This window comes from Astyanax mexicanus, chromosome 1 (genome assembly GCF_023375975.1).
Source record: "Astyanax mexicanus isolate ESR-SI-001 chromosome 1, AstMex3_surface, whole genome shotgun sequence".
Classification (NCBI taxonomy): domain Eukaryota; kingdom Metazoa; phylum Chordata; class Actinopteri; order Characiformes; family Acestrorhamphidae; genus Astyanax; species Astyanax mexicanus.
The window spans coordinates 87544500-87562673 of record NC_064408.1 but is presented as its reverse complement, the minus strand read 5'-3'; the positions used below and the strand labels follow the sequence as shown (position 1 = coordinate 87562673).

General features: G+C 37.3%; 1 protein-coding gene across 2 annotated transcripts in view; it reads left to right on the top strand.

Moving 5' to 3' along the window:
• meis2b (Meis homeobox 2b) overlaps positions 1 to 11856 on the top strand; it is a 28642-nt gene extending 16786 nt beyond the window's left edge. Inside the window, exons 8-13 of one of the 2 annotated variants that reach the window (XM_007252939.4) lie at positions 3123 to 3259; positions 6427 to 6503; positions 7394 to 7452; positions 7545 to 7634; positions 8809 to 8893; positions 11006 to 11856. In XM_007252939.4, the coding sequence (XP_007253001.1) occupies positions 3123 to 3259; positions 6427 to 6503; positions 7394 to 7452; positions 7545 to 7634; positions 8809 to 8867 (422 nt within the window). In that variant the 3' untranslated portion in view covers positions 8868 to 8893; positions 11006 to 11856. Of the gene's footprint in view, positions 1 to 3122; positions 3260 to 6426; positions 6504 to 7393; positions 7453 to 7544; positions 7635 to 8805; positions 8894 to 11005 lie in introns of both variants that reach the window. The other variant, XM_015606810.3, reaches the window with a different exon arrangement.
• Positions 11857 to 18174: the final 6318 nt, after the last annotated feature.

Genomic DNA, 18174 nt, shown 5'->3' with positions numbered 1-18174 from the left:
TATTTAGTTAGTTAGAAATACACTTACTGATTTCTTTATAGTCGTGTAAATAGAAATCTGGGGTCATCGTGAAAACAGAAGTGGTATAGCCATTTTGTTTACTATCAGAAATTAAATTTTAAAATATTCAAGGTTCAAAGTCATCTCAGGACTTGCGTACGAATAGTGTCTCAGGCACCAAACTGTTTTTAGAAAAAATTGGTACAATGCTTTTCTGTGAGGGAGCCTTTAGAACTTCAGAGGTCTTGTTGCATTCCCCACCAGTGTGACAAATTCTGAATCTTAAACTTTATTTAAAACTGAACATTTTACATCAAACCCAATCCGAAATTACTGTGTTTATACCTTAACTGCTTAATTGCATTTTGTCAATTCATGAAATACCCCTTATAAATGGTTATAAATGGATATACCAAATTTTCTTGTGTAAAAAGTTGGAGTATTCCATTAAAAACAAAATGTAAGTTTAAAATTGTTATGATTATACAATATTTATTTACTGTAGACCAACCATAGTTGTGCCAATAAAGCTTTATTGAGTTGAATTAAACAAACAATAACTTTTCTGAAGCAGGATCCCAGACAGTGTCCTGTGTTTGCGCTTTGATTACACCATCGGTCAGACTCACCTCCCACCACATACACCCCCCTCCCCACCCTTTCTCCGACCACCACCGCCCCCCCCAACCAATCTGAATGTCATTATTCATTAGGTAAAATATTAATGTGTGAATATGGAGCGTATACACTGCTTTGATTGATGCATCCCCAAAAAGAAGGAGACGTGTCGGGGCGAGCGAGGAGGAAAGAGAGGTCCCTGTCCCGCCTCGAGGGGGGTGTGGGGAGGGTGTGTTCTCAGATGCATTATTCACACACACCCTCCAGGCAAGCTTTCAAGGCATCTCTGCCCTCAGGCCCTGAGAAATAAGCATGACTGTTAAAAGTGAATCATCTCTGCTGATACACAATTAATGCAGGAGGGAGAGAGAAAGAGAGAGAGAGAGACAGAGTGAGAGAGGAAGATAGAAGACTGAGAGAGAGAGACAGAAAGGCAGAGAAAGAGTTTGCGTAAAACTGTGTAGAGATGTATTTACTAAATCTTGATCGTAAATTTCACAGCACAGTGCTACAAATATAGGAGGCAGGCTATTGCTAACTAGCCGAATTTGAACTTTTATTACTTGTTAGCTACGTTAGCCTAAGAGCTCCAGTGGTTAAGTAACACATTCCATATATTTCCTTATTTTTAAAAGAATGTAATGTGTTTATTTTTACGAAGGCATTTTAGGGTCGTGTGAAAAAAGACGTGGGAATGGCATTTTGAGATTAAAATCATAATATTACAAGAATTAAGTCATAATATTACAAGAATAAAGTTATACTATAAGAATAAAGTCGTAATATTACGTAAACAACGTAAAAAAATCAATAAACACAATTCCACATCGTAGAGACTAACACATCATGCTTCACAGTAAATTTGATCTTGATATGGTTTATATAACACAGACATCCTGTATCAGTAAAAGGTTAATTTCTTTAATTCATGACTGAAATTGATAGTATTTACATTTCTTTAGTCGCAATATCTGAAGTAAAAGCAGCAGAACAGCTCCGCAAAATAGGGTCTGCTCTCCAGACACTGGAGGCATCTCGCACACAGTAAGACTAGGCTACCCCTAGTGGCGCCACCATGGCAAAATCTGTACACTTTACTATCTAACTGTAACAACGGAGCATCAATAAGTAGCAGGTTAGAAATGTAGCTAACTAATGGTAATCACAGCAGCCCTGTAACAGATCCATCCAAACTACAGCCCATGTAGTTAACCTACAATTCTCTTTAAATATTCCGATTTATGCCATTCCATACATCTTTTTTCTCAAAATATTATAAGATAATTCTCAAAGTCAACTGTTTTAATGTTCCTTAAGAGTGGCTCTATAATGCTAAGCTAATCATTAGCTGCTAAGCACAGTGTTAGCATTAGTCTGTGTTATTTACGTGTCCGTGCTGTTTGTCTGCAGTGTGTTCGCTCTGCTGAAGCATATCAGGAATTCTCTTTACTGAGTCGGGTTCCTGGTCCAGCTTCCCGCTCGCTACATCAGCCACGGCCGAGCAGCACTCATTACTCCACGTCAAACACACAGCTCACATTGAATTAATAACAACAGAGTGTGTCCTACAGAGAGAGAGAGAGAGAGAGAAGGAGAGAGAGATTTGACCTCCATTCTCAGTCTTGATTAGTCTGCAATGCAGATATAGTTTTTCTTTTCTTTTTTTGCAAATGTAAATAAGGCCATGTTCACTTCCAGTCACTTCATGTTTGTGAATTTGGTCTCTGATAAGTCTAAATCTTTCTCTCTGTCTCATGGCGAGGCTTTCTCTGTCTGTGTCATTTCTCACTCTGTGCATTAATCTTTCTTTCTTCCATTAATATCATTCATCTTACTATTACAAATTAGATCATTTTAATTTTTACATCCTTTTTTTAAGTGTACCAGGCGAAACAGCAGGGAAACAGTATGGAAAGTGTGACTACTGGCTTATTTTTTACCTATACACTACCGATCAAAAGTTTTAGAACACCTTATTTTGTAGCTGCCCAGTAGCAGTGCTGTATGGCTCAGACAAGCTGCTTTTTAATTTTCTTATGTTAGCAATGACTTTATCACAGTACTTCACCTGTCAGACCTCTTAATCTTCTTCTCATTGCTGAAATTTAGACTTAATCCAAAGTTAAGCTGTGCTAAAGTTTTTTTTCCAGTTTCCAAGAGTCTTTTAAAGGTGTAGGGAACAATACTCACTGCTCTCTAAGCTGTTTTCTTTTTGTTTGTTCTTTTTTCAACAATATATGACTTTTTCTTTCACAATACTAAAATATTTCAGTTCTTAGGTAATTTTTTTTCTTTAAAGGCCGAGGCAGTTTACTGCTAAATTTTTTACGCTTGATTTTGTACAATTTCCAGTTATTGACTGGACCGGAATAGCTTAAATGGCACAAATAAAGGGGAAAAAATGAGGGTGTTATATTATTATTTTTAATCATGTGACTGCTTAATACGTCCAGAGAATTATGTAATTTGTTTATTAACCATATTGGTTCATTTTCCTTTTTTAGGAGATGGTCTAGAAAACAACTTAGCATCCCCGGGAACAGACGAGGACGACCCAGACAAGAAAAGACAGAAGAAGCGAGGGATTTTTCCCAAAGTGGCAACAAACATCATGCGGGCTTGGCTCTTCCAGCACCTCACAGTAAGTACAACAACTTCCAAATTCACTAGCATCTAACATATCCTCTCTGTTGGACATAATATGAATCTAACAATTGTAAATGAAAAACAAAACTTCCTGAGAAATGGACCAGTAGAAAATCTGGATTTTACATTAGCCTTAATGTAAAGTTAACCTTAACATTTTCTTTTCTTAAAAAGTTGCATTAAGTTTGAATAAAGATTAAGAACTTAATTTAACCTCCCAGTATTTGGTCTTGTACCTGCTTATGTATATTTAGGTAATGTAGGACCTGGGGAGAGTCATTATCATCAGCGGTGAACAATGACTATTAAATCTTGGTTGATTCTTAATTGTGTTGGTAATTAATTTGACATGTTAGACCTTGTTAGACCTTCTGTTCTGTGTATGAAGGAGTGACCAATGGGAGAAAATATATTTCTATTGTAATTATTTTTTTTTTTTTGAGCGAGAGAGATGCTTGGGAAAGGCACCTACTTCAGGAATGATAAAGGCAGTGGCTACCACATGCAGGGTGTGCAGACAGATCTGATCCAAAACCTGTCCGTGTTCATTCATGAATCTAATGCAGAGAGGCAGACTGAGAGCGCACTGCTGATACACAGTGGAATCTCCCCAGCACTCAGTCGGTTCAGTTATTTCATCTTTGTTTGATGTACCAGGACTAAAATTTAAATGAGAGTTTAACCTATTAAAAAAATACATTGACACAATTTTCACCTTAAATGTACACAAACATTTTAGTTTTGTTGTAATAATAAATAATACAGCTTGGATTCAAATATTATTTAGATTTTATATTTAATATTTCAAGTTATATTTTGGCAGCATGATGTTTCAACTGGTACCTCATTATCATAATTTTAGCAGCAAATGCAAATTTAATTTTATATTAATGAACAGATGCAAATGTAGTTTTGAACAATAGTATTTAGCATGTTGCTAGCAATATTCCAAAAACATCATCCCCCACATCAAACTGTGTGTTGTTGCTTAGTAATCTTTAATAGACTTTATTATGTTTTAGGATTTCCTGTTTAATTTTTAAATATGCTAATATAAATCTGGTTATTTTTATAGCTAACAATCTGTTATTGTATGTTGTTTACACTAAATGTAGTAACAGCATATTTGCTGTAAGTTGGCAGAGGTTGTATTGTATCTCTCACGTTTTAGTCCTGTTTCTAAGATTTTTTTTCTTTTGCCTCTTTTTCCCACATCCTCAATTTGTTCTAATCCTTAAAAAGGGGCCTAATTGACTTATCCCTTTTCCTCATTCCCTTTTTCAAACCAATTTCTTAAGCAGGAAAGAAAAAAAGGAAAGGATTTAGGATTATGTTTTGTTCAGTGCTACTTTCAGCTCAAGGTGCCATTTATTAGGAAAACTCATTGCTCAATGAGCAGTCACAATAAAGAGCTTCCTCAAGAAAGAAGTAGAGGATTTAAATAGATTGTGTGCTTTAAATGCATATTTAACAACACACTACTTTTAAAAGTGTATAGTCAGTGGTTAATTACTGTTTTAATTTTATAGTCAGCAGCAAATTCATGTTATAACTGTATAGTCAGCAGTGAATTACTGTTATACATATACATTATAGCACCTTTCTTTTAAAACAAATCAACAGCACAGTACTGTTATAATTGTATAATAATGAGCAAAAATTTATATCCATTCACAAATTTTATCCATCTGCAAATTTCTTTTATAACTGTACATCTAGAATCAGATTCCTATAAAAACTGTTTGAACAGCAGCAAATGACTGTTGTTACTGTAGACTGAGCCGTGCATACCATTTTATAATTGTTATAATCATATTATACCTCTGTTAAAACTGTGTATAACACATTTGTTACCCTTTACTGGTATAGCTATATGCATTATTGTTAAAACTATATATACCTGTATATTGAATTGTGATATAACTATGTATATAGCAGCACACATCTGTTATAACTATATATAAGAAGATATTGTTGTTTTAAGTGGTCAGAAGCCATTAGGTCAGTAAGAAGGGGTTTTGTTAGGAACCCAGAGGGAGCCCTGACCTCTAGAATGTAGGTGGGGGTTATCTGTATGTGGTGTGTGTGGAGGGGGTCACTGGGGTGAAAAAAAGAGGCGGTGCTTACAGTCATTCATCACACGAATGACAACCAGCAAGCCAGGAGGTGAGCATGGAGCATCATTAGTGCTAATACCAGGTCTAATCAGGGTGAGAGAGGCTGAGAGAGAGAGTGAGTCTATGGAAGGTCTCTCTCTCTCTCAGACACACATGTGAGACTAAGTCCAGTCTGCCATCTGCCATTCTTCCCTACCCCAACCCCCCAGCCCCCCAGCCCAAATGCAGGAAAGGCTACTGGGGGCCAACAAGGGTTAGTGGGGGGCCAACGGGGGCTTGTGGGGGCATGCAAGTGCAAATGGGGGGCCAAAGAGGGCTAGTGGGGTCCAAGCAGGGCTAGTGGAGGCCAATGAAGGGCTAGTGGGGACCAGACAAGGGAAGTAAAAGCCAATAGAAGCTAATGGGTGCAGGTATGAGCCAGTGAAGGCCAATGAAGGCTTATGGGGGCCAGTGAGGGCTACTAGATGTAATGGAGAACATTATGGACCAATGGTGGTCTACAAAGTCTTGTAGGGGCCAAGAAGGGCTAGTGATGGCTAGCGAGAGCTAGCGGGGGGGCAGCAGAGGTTGACTTCCATTCACACCCACACAAAGCACACTATGTGTCCCTTTCAGCTCCACACCATCATTTGTCATCTCACGTCAAATAATGTCACATGATGTCAAACAGCTGTTCAGTGCACAACAGTGATAAGAGGTCACACTGATGACGATGATGTCAATATCTTGATGCCACATGATTGTGTGCTAAGGTGGTAAAATGAATACATTTCTTGCATATTATTAAAAGTGACATGAACATGGACAGCTTCAGTTAGGGTACGTTTTCCATGTATGTGTTAATTTAACCCTGATCTCCAGATCAATCTGTATTAGTTAAACATGGATGTGTTATGTCTGTGTTGCTCTATCATTAAGGGGTAAAAGGTTTAAATTCTAGCAGTGCCACAACCAAGTAAACTTCCAAATTATATCAGCTTAATTAACAGAGCTTCTCTCTCTCTCTCTCTCTCTCTCTCTCTCTCTCGTTCTTTCTCTCTCTCAGCACCCCTACCCCTCTGAAGAACAGAAGAAGCAGCTAGCTCAGGACACAGGCCTCACCATCCTCCAAGTGAATAACTGGTGAGAGACCACAGACCCCTGACTGTCTTCTCATTTGTGAGCTTACAGTGACACTTCCTCTGCTTAAAGATGATTAGACAGCATTAAAACCAGCATTTAGACAAAAACTGAATAAGCTGAACAGCACTAGTGATGAGGATTAGCTGCTAATGTGAAAAAGGAAAGTTCAGAACAAAACGTCTCTGTTGTCTGTTTCATTTCAGGTGATGACTAAGGTTAGGTCCATACATTATACAATAAATTGATAAAATAATTGTTGTGCACAACTTATGAATCACTGTGGACTCTGTTAGCTTCCTGTATACTAGTCTTTAGTGTAAGATTTTGAATTTTTAATTATGGAATCCGGCCCAGGGTTCAAGTTAGTCTGTTTTTGATTAATGCAATCTTATACGCCATATCTGCTCTAAGGTTATATGTATATATATTACATTTTGCAAATTTGCAGAAATTAACATATTAATGCACAGACAATTTATAGGCTCCTTTTAACTGTATTAAATTCAGATGCTACTGTATTAGATAAAAGAACCATGTTAGATGTCTAAAGAACCAGCATTTGATGTAAAGAATCTCTACCAATATTAAGGATCTTAACACTCAGATATCAGATATCTCTACTACAGACATGGTTCTTTATGGAACCCAGTATGGTCTTTACTTCTAAGGCAAAGAACCCTTTAAATCCCCTTTTATTTTTATGAGTGCGTATTATACACCAGACACCAGACAAATATAGACACCAATAGGAGGCGCTCTATTCACTGTGTATCACTCCCAGAATGTTAACACTGCTTTACTGAACTTCACTAAACAAAAATAACCATAACCTTGTTCTTTGGTGTTTTAATGTTGCTTTTTCTGTTTTTGATGTTTTTTTTTTCTGTCAGGTTTATTAATGCCAGGAGAAGGATAGTTCAGCCCATGATTGACCAGTCCAACAGAGCAGGTAACTCCTAGCGCACCTTCAGCTTTATTCTGCATCATCCTCCTCTTCACTGTCTGTGATGATCTCATGTGTTCTCTTATTTTACTCTCTAGTGAGCCAGGGAACCCCGTACAGTCCGGATGGGCAGCCAATGGGAGGCTTTGTTCTGGATGGTCAGCAGCATATGGGTCTACGACCTGCAGGTATGTAAAAAAAACAGCAGCATCTCTTTATCATTTAAAAAAAGTGCAGTGTTACACTGCAAGTAAATATTATTACCCGCGTATTTAACTTTAGCTAGATTATTTAGTTTAGCCCAACCATTCATTCTACAGCAGTTTAGCTCCACATGGTAAGTCAGCAACAATTTAGCCCCACCCATTCACTCTACAGCTGTTTAACTCCACCCTTTCGTTTTAGCCTCACCCATTTCAGATTACAACAGTTTAGCTCCACCTATTAAGTTTATAACTGTTCAGCCTCACCCATTCAGTTTACAAAATGTATCTCCACTGATGGTTTAGAATTCTTTAACTCCACCCATTTACTCTACTGCAGTTTAGCTCCACATATTTACTCTACAGCAGTTTTGCTCCACCTATTTACTCTACAGCTGTTTAGTGCCACCTATTCACTCTTCAGCTGTTTAGCTCCACCTATTCACTCTACAGCTGTTTAGCTCCACCTTTTTCCCCGCCCCACCCAATTCAGATTACAACAGTTTAGCTCCACCTATTAAGTTTATAACTGTACAGCCCCACCCATTCAGTTTACAAAATGTATCTTCACTGATGGTCTAGAATTCTTTAATTCCACCCATTTACCCTTCATCAATTTAGCTCCACCCATTTAATCTACAGTAGTTTAGCTCCACCTATTCACTCTACAGCTGTTTAGCTAAACCTATTCACTCTACAGATGTTTAGCTCCACCTATACACTCTACAGCTGTTTAGCTCTACCATTTTGATTTAGCATGACCAATTTTACCTACAATAGTTTAGCTCCACCCAAACACAACAATTTGCTCCTACCTATTTACACTTAATTTGTCAGCAGTGTTTCAGCCCAAACTGATTTTTAATTAAGTACAATACAGGACAATCAATCATAGCAGAGCTAGTACACATAAATCATTCTTAAAGTCACAGTAACAGAATTAATTTGCTCAATTTTAAGAAAAATAGAGGTTGGAAAATTAGTGTACAATTGGTAAAAAATTAAGATGGTTTCTATGTATTAAACCCACACAAGTTAAACTAGTCCTCATTATTGAAGCAGTGCAATTAAAAAGATATAGAACATATAAAATTTAAATAAAGCTTGTATCAGAGGTTAGATTGTTCTGAAGCTGATGATGTGTGTTTTGATCTAGCAGGTCCAATGGGTGGTATGGGCATGAACATGGGCATGGACGGACAGTGGCACTACATGTAACCCTCCAGACCGGCACCATGAACAGGGTGAGTATTCAGCACTGCTGAACGCTTTCACTTCTTCGCTCCTCCTTTCCCGTCGCTGTCTCTGGCTGGTAAATGTGATTAGAGGTTGGGGATAATATTCCTCCTGCTCCTGCCGCTGTCACTGAAACTCCACAAATAAAGATATATGGCGAGCCCGGGGCGGCGGGCAGGCTGAGCTTTATTTAATCCGCACACACACACACACGCACACTGCAGCACCCAATGAGCCACACTCTAATGACACTTACCTTGATTAATAGAGCTTTTTATATGGAAATAAGCTCCGCGTCCACACCCCTGCCACACCGGGGCAATCACACCCACACACACCCCCTCATAACAACCCCCACCCCCATTCAGATAATGAAGGGGGGGTCTGACACAAATGGAAATACACACACACACACAGGCTTCGTCTGCTCCAACTACACAAACCCAGTCTAAATCATTTCCACACTATTTAATCCCAATGTTTTTTTATAATTGAATTATCACTGAGCACTTACTGCAATAGCTCCATGCGAAGAGATATTTCTCCAGATGGCAGAAACACCATATGCTGATCTAAGGGCACTAATGAGCGTGCTTCATTAACACAGGACACTTCGCAGTAATCTGTGTGTGTGTGTGTGTGTTTGAATGAAGTCTAGTTTTTATAGTGTAGGGTTACTATTTAAAGAATGCAGAATTGTACATGTAGGTATCAATATGAGCAGCATGAGTAATAATATTAATAGCAAATTATTATAATAAATATAAAATATGCAGAGTGTTTCCTCTGTTTAAGCAAACTGTTAAGTGGTTGCCAGTGTGTGGCTACAAAGATGCAATGGTGTGCTAGTACTCTATGTCACTGCTGGGATATAATAAAGGAAATGATAGGGTGTCCTTACATGGTTGCCAAATGGTTGCTATGGTGGGTGTCCCAGTTGGTTTCTATTGAAGGCTAAGACATTGCTTGGTGGTTGCAAAGGTATTACTAACCAGTTGTCATATGTGTTAGGATTTATAGTTTTTGACAAGCTGTTGCAATGTTTTTTTAAAGTTTTATACAGTAATAGCATTCATAAACCTACACCCTGCTGTTTGATGGGAACTCAACAGTGTGTTATGCAGTATCAATAACCACATTTTTGACATAGCAACTAATTCTTATATACATAGCAACTATAACTTAACTACTCCATAGATGTATTATTGTTCTTTGTTTAATTTAATTAAGAAATCGAATGTCAGAGTTGTGAATGATGTCACACTGGAGATGACTGCATTCAAGTTAAACATTCAAATAATACACTGGATTTATATTTTATTTACACAGTTTCCAAATGATAGTTAAAGACGTTGACATTTTCCACCGCTGGTTAGGCAGTCATTTACCAGAGTTTTATGTCAAATCAATCTAAAAACTTGTCCCACTTTCTATCTCCCATTCTTTCCTCCAGGTTAGCATTTTTGTAATACTCCAAAAACACCATAAAATATGTTCACAGATAGTTAGACACTACTGTGTGTACAACTAAATGAATGACGCACAAACAGATAGAAGTGTTAACAAACTGTACTGCTTTTATTACTGTTGATGTTTAATGCATCCATCTTGGATCCTGAAATTTAGAGATACTGACATCCAAGTTGAAATGGACCACAGTATTATTCGTCAGCTTCTTCCATCTTCCCTAGATTTTTGCTAGAGTTGAATGTAACTGCTGCTCCATTTAAGGGAGAAAAAGGCAACTTATAAACCATCTTAATTCTATAAGGTTATTTTACTAGTTAGTCTAATAGCGCTTGTGTAAAATTAGCAAAAGTCCAAGTATTATTTGGTGATTGTGTAATATACTTAGCTTCACCAGTTAAACACACACACACACACTAGTCTTATGCAGGCATGTCACATGCACCTTTTCACTTTATTAAAAATGCATGTACATACATTAAATAAATCAATAAGCAGTAATCACCACTCTCCTCCTTTTGTATGTCTGCATATTTTAATATCTCCCCTTAGATTTCTTTCTTCCTGAGATGTGTGTTTGTTTCTATGATTGTTGTGAGAAATCAGTTAGAGCAAATAAAACAATATATATTTTTTTTCTCTTCCTGTTATAGGTTTTCACAGCAGCTCTTCGGGAAGCTCCAGCACTGGCCGAGGAGCGCTACAGACCAACTCAAAGCACCTGTCCTCGTTAGACCACACACACATGCTCACTCTTCGCTCTGCATGGTGCTCCGGACCCCCACGCCCTCCCTCCCCACCTGCCCAGACCCAGCCTGGAGATACACACCAACACGGGACCACCAGAGGAGCTTAAAAACTCTAAAAGAAAGACTAATGAAAGGTCTGTCTGAGACCAGGCCTGCTCAGTTTGTTTGTTTAAACATGACTGCATTGTTTATTTGGATTATTATTATTATTATTTATTTATTTGCGTCATATTTGATCATGAGGACCAGAACGTCTGGACACTTTTTCTCACTGTGGATAAACTGAAACACACACACACACACACACACACACAGAGAAAGACACAAAGGTGCACTAAGAGTTCTCTGAGCAATGCCATAGAAGAACCTATTTTATTTCCCTGAAGAAGAGAGGAACAAGAAGCAGGAGTTTATAGAACCTTCACACAATGTAAAGAAAACATATACGGTAAAAAGATTCTTCTTATTTGCACAGTTGTCTTTTCCATAAATGGTTCTCTGCAGGTTCTCCAGGATTCTTCTGTGGCAATAAAGTTAGCAATGGGAGCTATCTGGACTCCTTCGAACTTCGCCCTGAAGTTTATGCGCCAAAACGCTTGTGCTTGTAGTATTTCTAAAGCTTTTCGCCCCAACAAAATACATCAACAGATGGCTTTAGATTGCTACTTTAAGCATCACTATCTTGGAAAACTGAATTTTCATCGTCTTGTTTTTGTAATAAATGAGTTTGAAGTAAAATGTAAATATTGTTTTAAGATTTCTTTGTTTATCTGTCATGAGAACCAACTCATGTACATAATACATATCTCTACATATTCAATATAATACAGTTTAGCCCCTCCCATTCATTCTGATTTGTTTGGCTCTGAGGGGTTTCTGTTGTGGTTTTGTTTTTGTTTGTAAGGCCAATCAGATAATTGGTACTCCATATATAATAATAAATTTAGAAGGTAATTAGAGGTTGAAATTGGTTGAGTAGAAATTATTATTTTTTCTTTTTCTGGGACACAACAGCAAACATTATAACTGGAGCTTAAGATCTGAAATCTGAAGACCTCTTTTTGGATTCTTGTGGTGCAAAATAAAATGCTGCAGTTTAGGGCTGCAAAGTATATCTCTTCACAGTTGTCATCACAAAGCCCACATGCACAATAGAGCAAACTGCAAGATGTGCAAAATCATGTAATGCAAAGTGTATTAGGTGGCAAAACAGATGATATCTACCCAATATTTTACTTTAATCTTGGATACATTTAGTGCATTATTAATATTGTGAAGTAATAGTGTGGATCTCTTTAATTCTAGTGAAAATGCTTGTACTTTTTTAAATTCGCCCTATATGTTGCAGAAAACAAGTAGTTCTAAATTGAGAGGTTTGAGCTACACTAAGGCAACGCAGGAGCTGAACCTCACAGATATACTGCAGGAGAAGTGGAAAACAGTGGAAAATAAAAGCAGAAAAAAAGAGTAAAAAGATCCAGGGTTGGTCTGAAACAGTTGCAGCGGTCGAGTGCGCAGTTTATGATCCGTGTGGATGAAAACTAAACACACTTCTCTCCCTCATCCTTATTCATCGGGAGGATCGGACTGAAAGGGTGGAGGCTGAATCCACATTCCGCTGCATTTACTGACTTTAACAGCAGTAAATTAGCGCCTCAGTCTCAGAGCTGCGAGGTATAAAAGAAAGTCCTTCAGAACGATAGACTTTGTGATATAGTAGATATTATCCGCTGTGAAATCTAAGGTGAAAAAAATTATTAAGAATTTATAAGCACCATCCTTCATATATCAGCTTCCCATTTGGGTCAGGAGCCTAAAAGGTCCTGCTCTGCTTTGGCCAGATTCAGTAAAGCACACATTCGTTTCGGTCGCGCGCACCTTGTGAGCACATAATGTGAGCGCGTATTGTGAGCGCTTATTTTTAGCGCAAGGCACGTTTTTGCATTCATCTCCTCGCTGGATTCTGGCATCTGTCCTTACTGTTTCAAATACAAGCTCAACCTTTTTAATTTTAATACATTTTCAATTTACTACTGAGCTCCGCTCAATAAACAGCACCGTTCCGTCTCACATTCTGTTCAGCAAAAATATGAGCTAAAAAATAACATGTAAAATATACAACAGCCCCAGATTTATTAACCAAAAACGCACATTTTATTTTAACGTTTAAAATCACCATACAGCAATTCAGTGAAGCAAACTGCAGCACAGACGCGCGCGCGGATACACACACGTGCACAACAAGTCTCCTTTTTGGTCATGATTTTACTTGAAATGTTCGGTCAGTGTTTGGATTTGTTGTTTAGGTTTTAGATTGACCATTCTGCCTCAAATCTACACTGTGTGTGAGTGTGTGTGTATAGGGGTGTGTGACTGTGTGTGTGTGTTCGGGTGTTCACCCTGCACTAAAAATGTGAATTTGAGTGTGTGTACAGAAGGATGTAAATTTGACTGAAGTTCATGTAAATGTTAAATAGTATAAAGGAAAAGCAGGAAAAGTCAGTGGTATTCACTTTCAATTTCCTGCGTGTGTGTGTGTGGGTGTGTTGAATGATTTAATATCCCACAGTCATATTTTAAAGATGTTCACTATTTCTACACTGTAAAGAGGAATCTGTTGTAATAAATTTTTCATTTTCAAAATTCTGTTTTTCTTTAGTTTCTCCGAATTTCTTAACTACACCTCTGAACTCAAATCAACGATTAACAACAACAACAACACAGAAATAAAAAATCGAGAAAATAAATTATAGTAAATGATAAAATACGGTGAAAAGCATGCCAAACACAGTGTTCTGAAATCTTTGATGAACGAAAACGTAACAAAATGGTGTTATTTGTTTACTTCGTTTTATACTGTGTTTTTTTCGAGTTATAATTAAGATGTCATTTAAAGACTAAACAAAAAAAAGAACGAAATGAAATGAAAGAAGAAAATAAACATCAATTCGTTGTTTCATTGTGTAAACGCCATTTCTTTATTCGTTTATTCGTGATTTTTATATTCGATGTTATTTAATTGATGGTTTAGATTTTATTCGTTTTATTAGTCAGCGCTAAGAGAGCAAGCGAAGAGACATTTCAGCGATGTTACACAGGCGCATTTACACGCTGACTCTATTGGTAGGTATTGCTACATTAATGAGGACCTCACGTTGACTCGTATTACGGTAACTGAGTGAAGCGATGTCTCATCTTAAACTGTACCGTTTTGTAATGGAAATGTGCTTTTTATCTTTTTTAGTTTTACATTTTTAAATTTCCCTCTGATTATTAGAAATTAAAAACGTACTGCCCGATCACAGGCAGCATAATATTTTATATACTGAAAATTAAAGTGTCAAAAATAAATCAGGACATGGTTTAAATCAGGACATGGTCTTCTTTAAGAGCTTAATACAAACTCTCCCCATTGACTGCAAGTTACTATAATAATTTCATAAATGTGTACTACTACTACTATCACTGATAAAAAATATAAAATTTTAATTAAATAGTAATGCGATAATTAATGCATTATTATTATTATTATTATTATTATTATTATTATTATTATTATTATTATTATTATTATTATTATTATTATTATTATTATCATTATACGCCGTGTTGTTTAAAATTTGAAACGTACTGCTTGAGCTGGAAGTGAGAATAATGCGCCTGAGCCTCTGGATCACCCAGTCTCGCGCTCAGACTCCAGCAGTCTCGCGGGCTTCAGTGTGAAGAAGCCCAGCTGCTCACAGTAAAGCGTGCGAGTGTTAAATAAACACTGCTAGTGTTAAATCCACACTGTTTGGTAACACTCAATGTTAAAAATAATGTAACACTTAAATTTATTTTACAACCACTATAATTTATTGTGCGTCCACAGCCAGTAGGGTTTTACATAGAACTGATCGTGTTCCACAGTGGAGCTAGAACAATTCTAAACCATTAAAAAACGGTAATTTAACCCTCAGAAGTCAGAAGAGTTAATGTTATGGTCACCCATACGGTTCTTCGAGCTGTTCTTGTTTTATATACATTTACTGGTTTTACTGGAGAATCCAGTGTAGCTCAAATGAGCACGAGCTCCCAGAGAAATATCAATATTGAACAAAACTAAGCAGAGATGGGTTAGAAACAGCAAAATCAGCACAGCAGAAACCAGGATGGCTCTACAGCGCTTCACTGGGACACGATCTGCTGCTCAGAGCTCAGAGACTGCAGTAAAAGACCTCACAGTCCTGATTAATAACTTAACAATAATAACTTTCTACATTTTATAAAATAAAAGACTATTATTTATTCTACAATACCTGGGTGGATTTTCCAAAATCTTATTTCTTAAATAGCAGATCACTCTCTGTCTGTCTGTCTGTCTGTCTCTCTCTCTCTCTCTCTCTCTCTCTCCATACTAATAGTTTATGAATGCCTTGGTGCCTTTGGGAAACTGCCCCCCGTTTATTAGCTTTTTGCACTTTTAGCAAAAAGGGGATCTAAATAGTAATAAAATATTTCTTTGACTTTTAGACAGTGAGACCAAATATAGTGTTATATATTTAAATATATATTTTAATTATTTACACCAGACATACAGAAACAATATATATACACATTCAAATGGGTCTTTGAGTTTGCTTTACCATTTAAGAACAGACAAGTATTTTAAAGGTGTACTCTCCAGGCCAAAATGGCTCTTTAAGTGTATTTTGTCATTGTCCAATGAAAAAACAAGTTTATCCATTTTTGTCAATTTTTAATTTAGTATATAATTAGATTACACAAAGTGTCCTTTAAACTTTGTTAAAATATGTGTGTGTATGGACTATATAAATTCTCCAAATTTACCTAATATAAACTTTTTACACTGATTTACACTGACAGTTAAAAAGGTTTTATCTCTCTTCTGTAAAGTTGATGTTTTAGAGATACACGTTTTTCACTGGACAGTGACAGAAAAACGATTAAGAAAACCTTTTAACTGTTACATAGATCCATATTTCTAAGTTCTATTTGGAATAATGTACACAAAGATGTCTGCTAATATATATATATAACTTTTTAACATTTATTTTAAGTAAAATAATATGATGTAAATATTTGTGGTTAATCACAAACCACTGCCTATACTAAATAACACTTAAAGAACATTTTTGTTAAATAGTTTACAGAAAAGTGACCCCTGTGCTTGACCATAAGCTACCCCTCTAGGGCAGATTTTTTCACCATCAAATCCATAATGCCCCCATGCACCTCATACACGACACAGGTCTCTGATCCTGAGTTTACATTCTATTACATATACACCCTTTAAGGATTTTTTAAGGTTTTTTAGTAAAATAATTGCTTCTGTATACAATAGAACCACGACAAAGCAAAAAAAATCTGCTATTTAAAATCTCTTAATGAAGAGCCACTCTATGCCTTCATATACTTTACATTTTAATGCCTTAATAAAAAGCATTTGCTTTACTGAACCTTTGTTTTTAAGGTGACTTATAGAAAATCTGCTGTTTCTAGAACTTAAATAATGCGTGTTTAAACATGATTATTAGAGCTTGGCCTTAAGATATCCAGAATTTCCCGCCCAGTGGAAACTGGGATTCTGATTAGTTGATTTTTAATTATATTGATGGCTACTTTAAATCATAAGGCCTTCAGTTGCACCAGTGTTATACTGTTTTCTTGCAATTGGGGAATTTCATCCACCCATATATCACTAAAAGAAAAAAGATTTGTTTGTTGTCACTAAAATATAGTAGCAAATTTTCCTTTATAGATATGTTAGATTTCCCAATGTTTGTAGGCATTCATTTTAATTCATCTTGTCCATGTAGAGAAGCGTTATCAATGCAATAAAACTCTCTGGAGTAGCTATGCATGAACATTTTGGCACCATTTCCAAAACCAGGCTGGACAAGAACAGAGACAGTAAGAGTAGAGTATGAAGATTTAATTAGCAGGGTAAGAGCACAGTTTTGCTCAAAATTTGCAATGCACTCAACATTATGGGTGATACACCAGAGTTCAAAAGAGGACAAATTGTTGGTGCACGTCTTGCTGGTGCATCTGTGACCAAGACAGCAAGTCTTTGTGATGCATCAAGAGCCACGGTATCCAGGGTAATGTCAGCATACCACCAAGAAGGACGAACCACATCCAACAGGATTAACTGTGGACACAAGAGGAAGCTGTCTGAAAGAGATGTTCGGGTGCTAACCCGGATTGTATCCAAAAAACATAAAATCACAGCTGCCCAAATCAAGACATGTCCTAAAAGCTCTTCTTCACAGCTCACCTCAAAGAGTGCTTTGAAAGAATAATTCGGACTTTTAATGTCACTATCAATAAATGCATCTGGGTGTCCCCCAGCCAGAACATCTGGATAACAAAAGAGGACAAAACTCTGTTTAATGCCTGAAGCTAGGACCCTATGTAGTGGCAAGCCACTAAGAGGTATGAGGGAGGTTAAAGTGGTCTTCAAAATAAAGGTTAAGATTGAGATTTCTTTACCAACAACAACCCTCAGCAGATGTGGCAGGGCATTCAGCACCATACCAACTACAAGATCAGCAACCACACCACTGCTGGTGGAAATGCTTTGCTGGCAGAGGGACTGTTTTTTACTCAATATGAGGTAAAAACAATAGAGACATGCTTGACACCTCGACCAGCCTCCAACAGCCACCTCTTCACTGTGCAGGAGCATGATGGACAGCGCACTCTCCGAGGAGTGATCGTGAGGAAGGCTGCCAGTCCTGATGGTGTGACAGGAAGGGTGCTGAAGGAATGTCCACACCAGCTCAAGGAGGCATTCACAAAGATCTTCAACCTCCATCATCCCACCTTCCCTGAAGTCTGCCACAATCATTCCACTGTCAAAAAAAAAGAGACAACCATCAGCAGACACAACAACAACTGTCACAATAAAATGATGTTTAGACTGTTACAATAGGCACCCATCTCTCCTGTACCTTGACAATGAGAACCAGTGCCATCATGCCAACACCATCTTCAGGTTACGGATGACACAAATGTGGTAGGACCTATCTCAGGAGAAGATGAGAGAGTCTACAACAGGATTCGGCAGG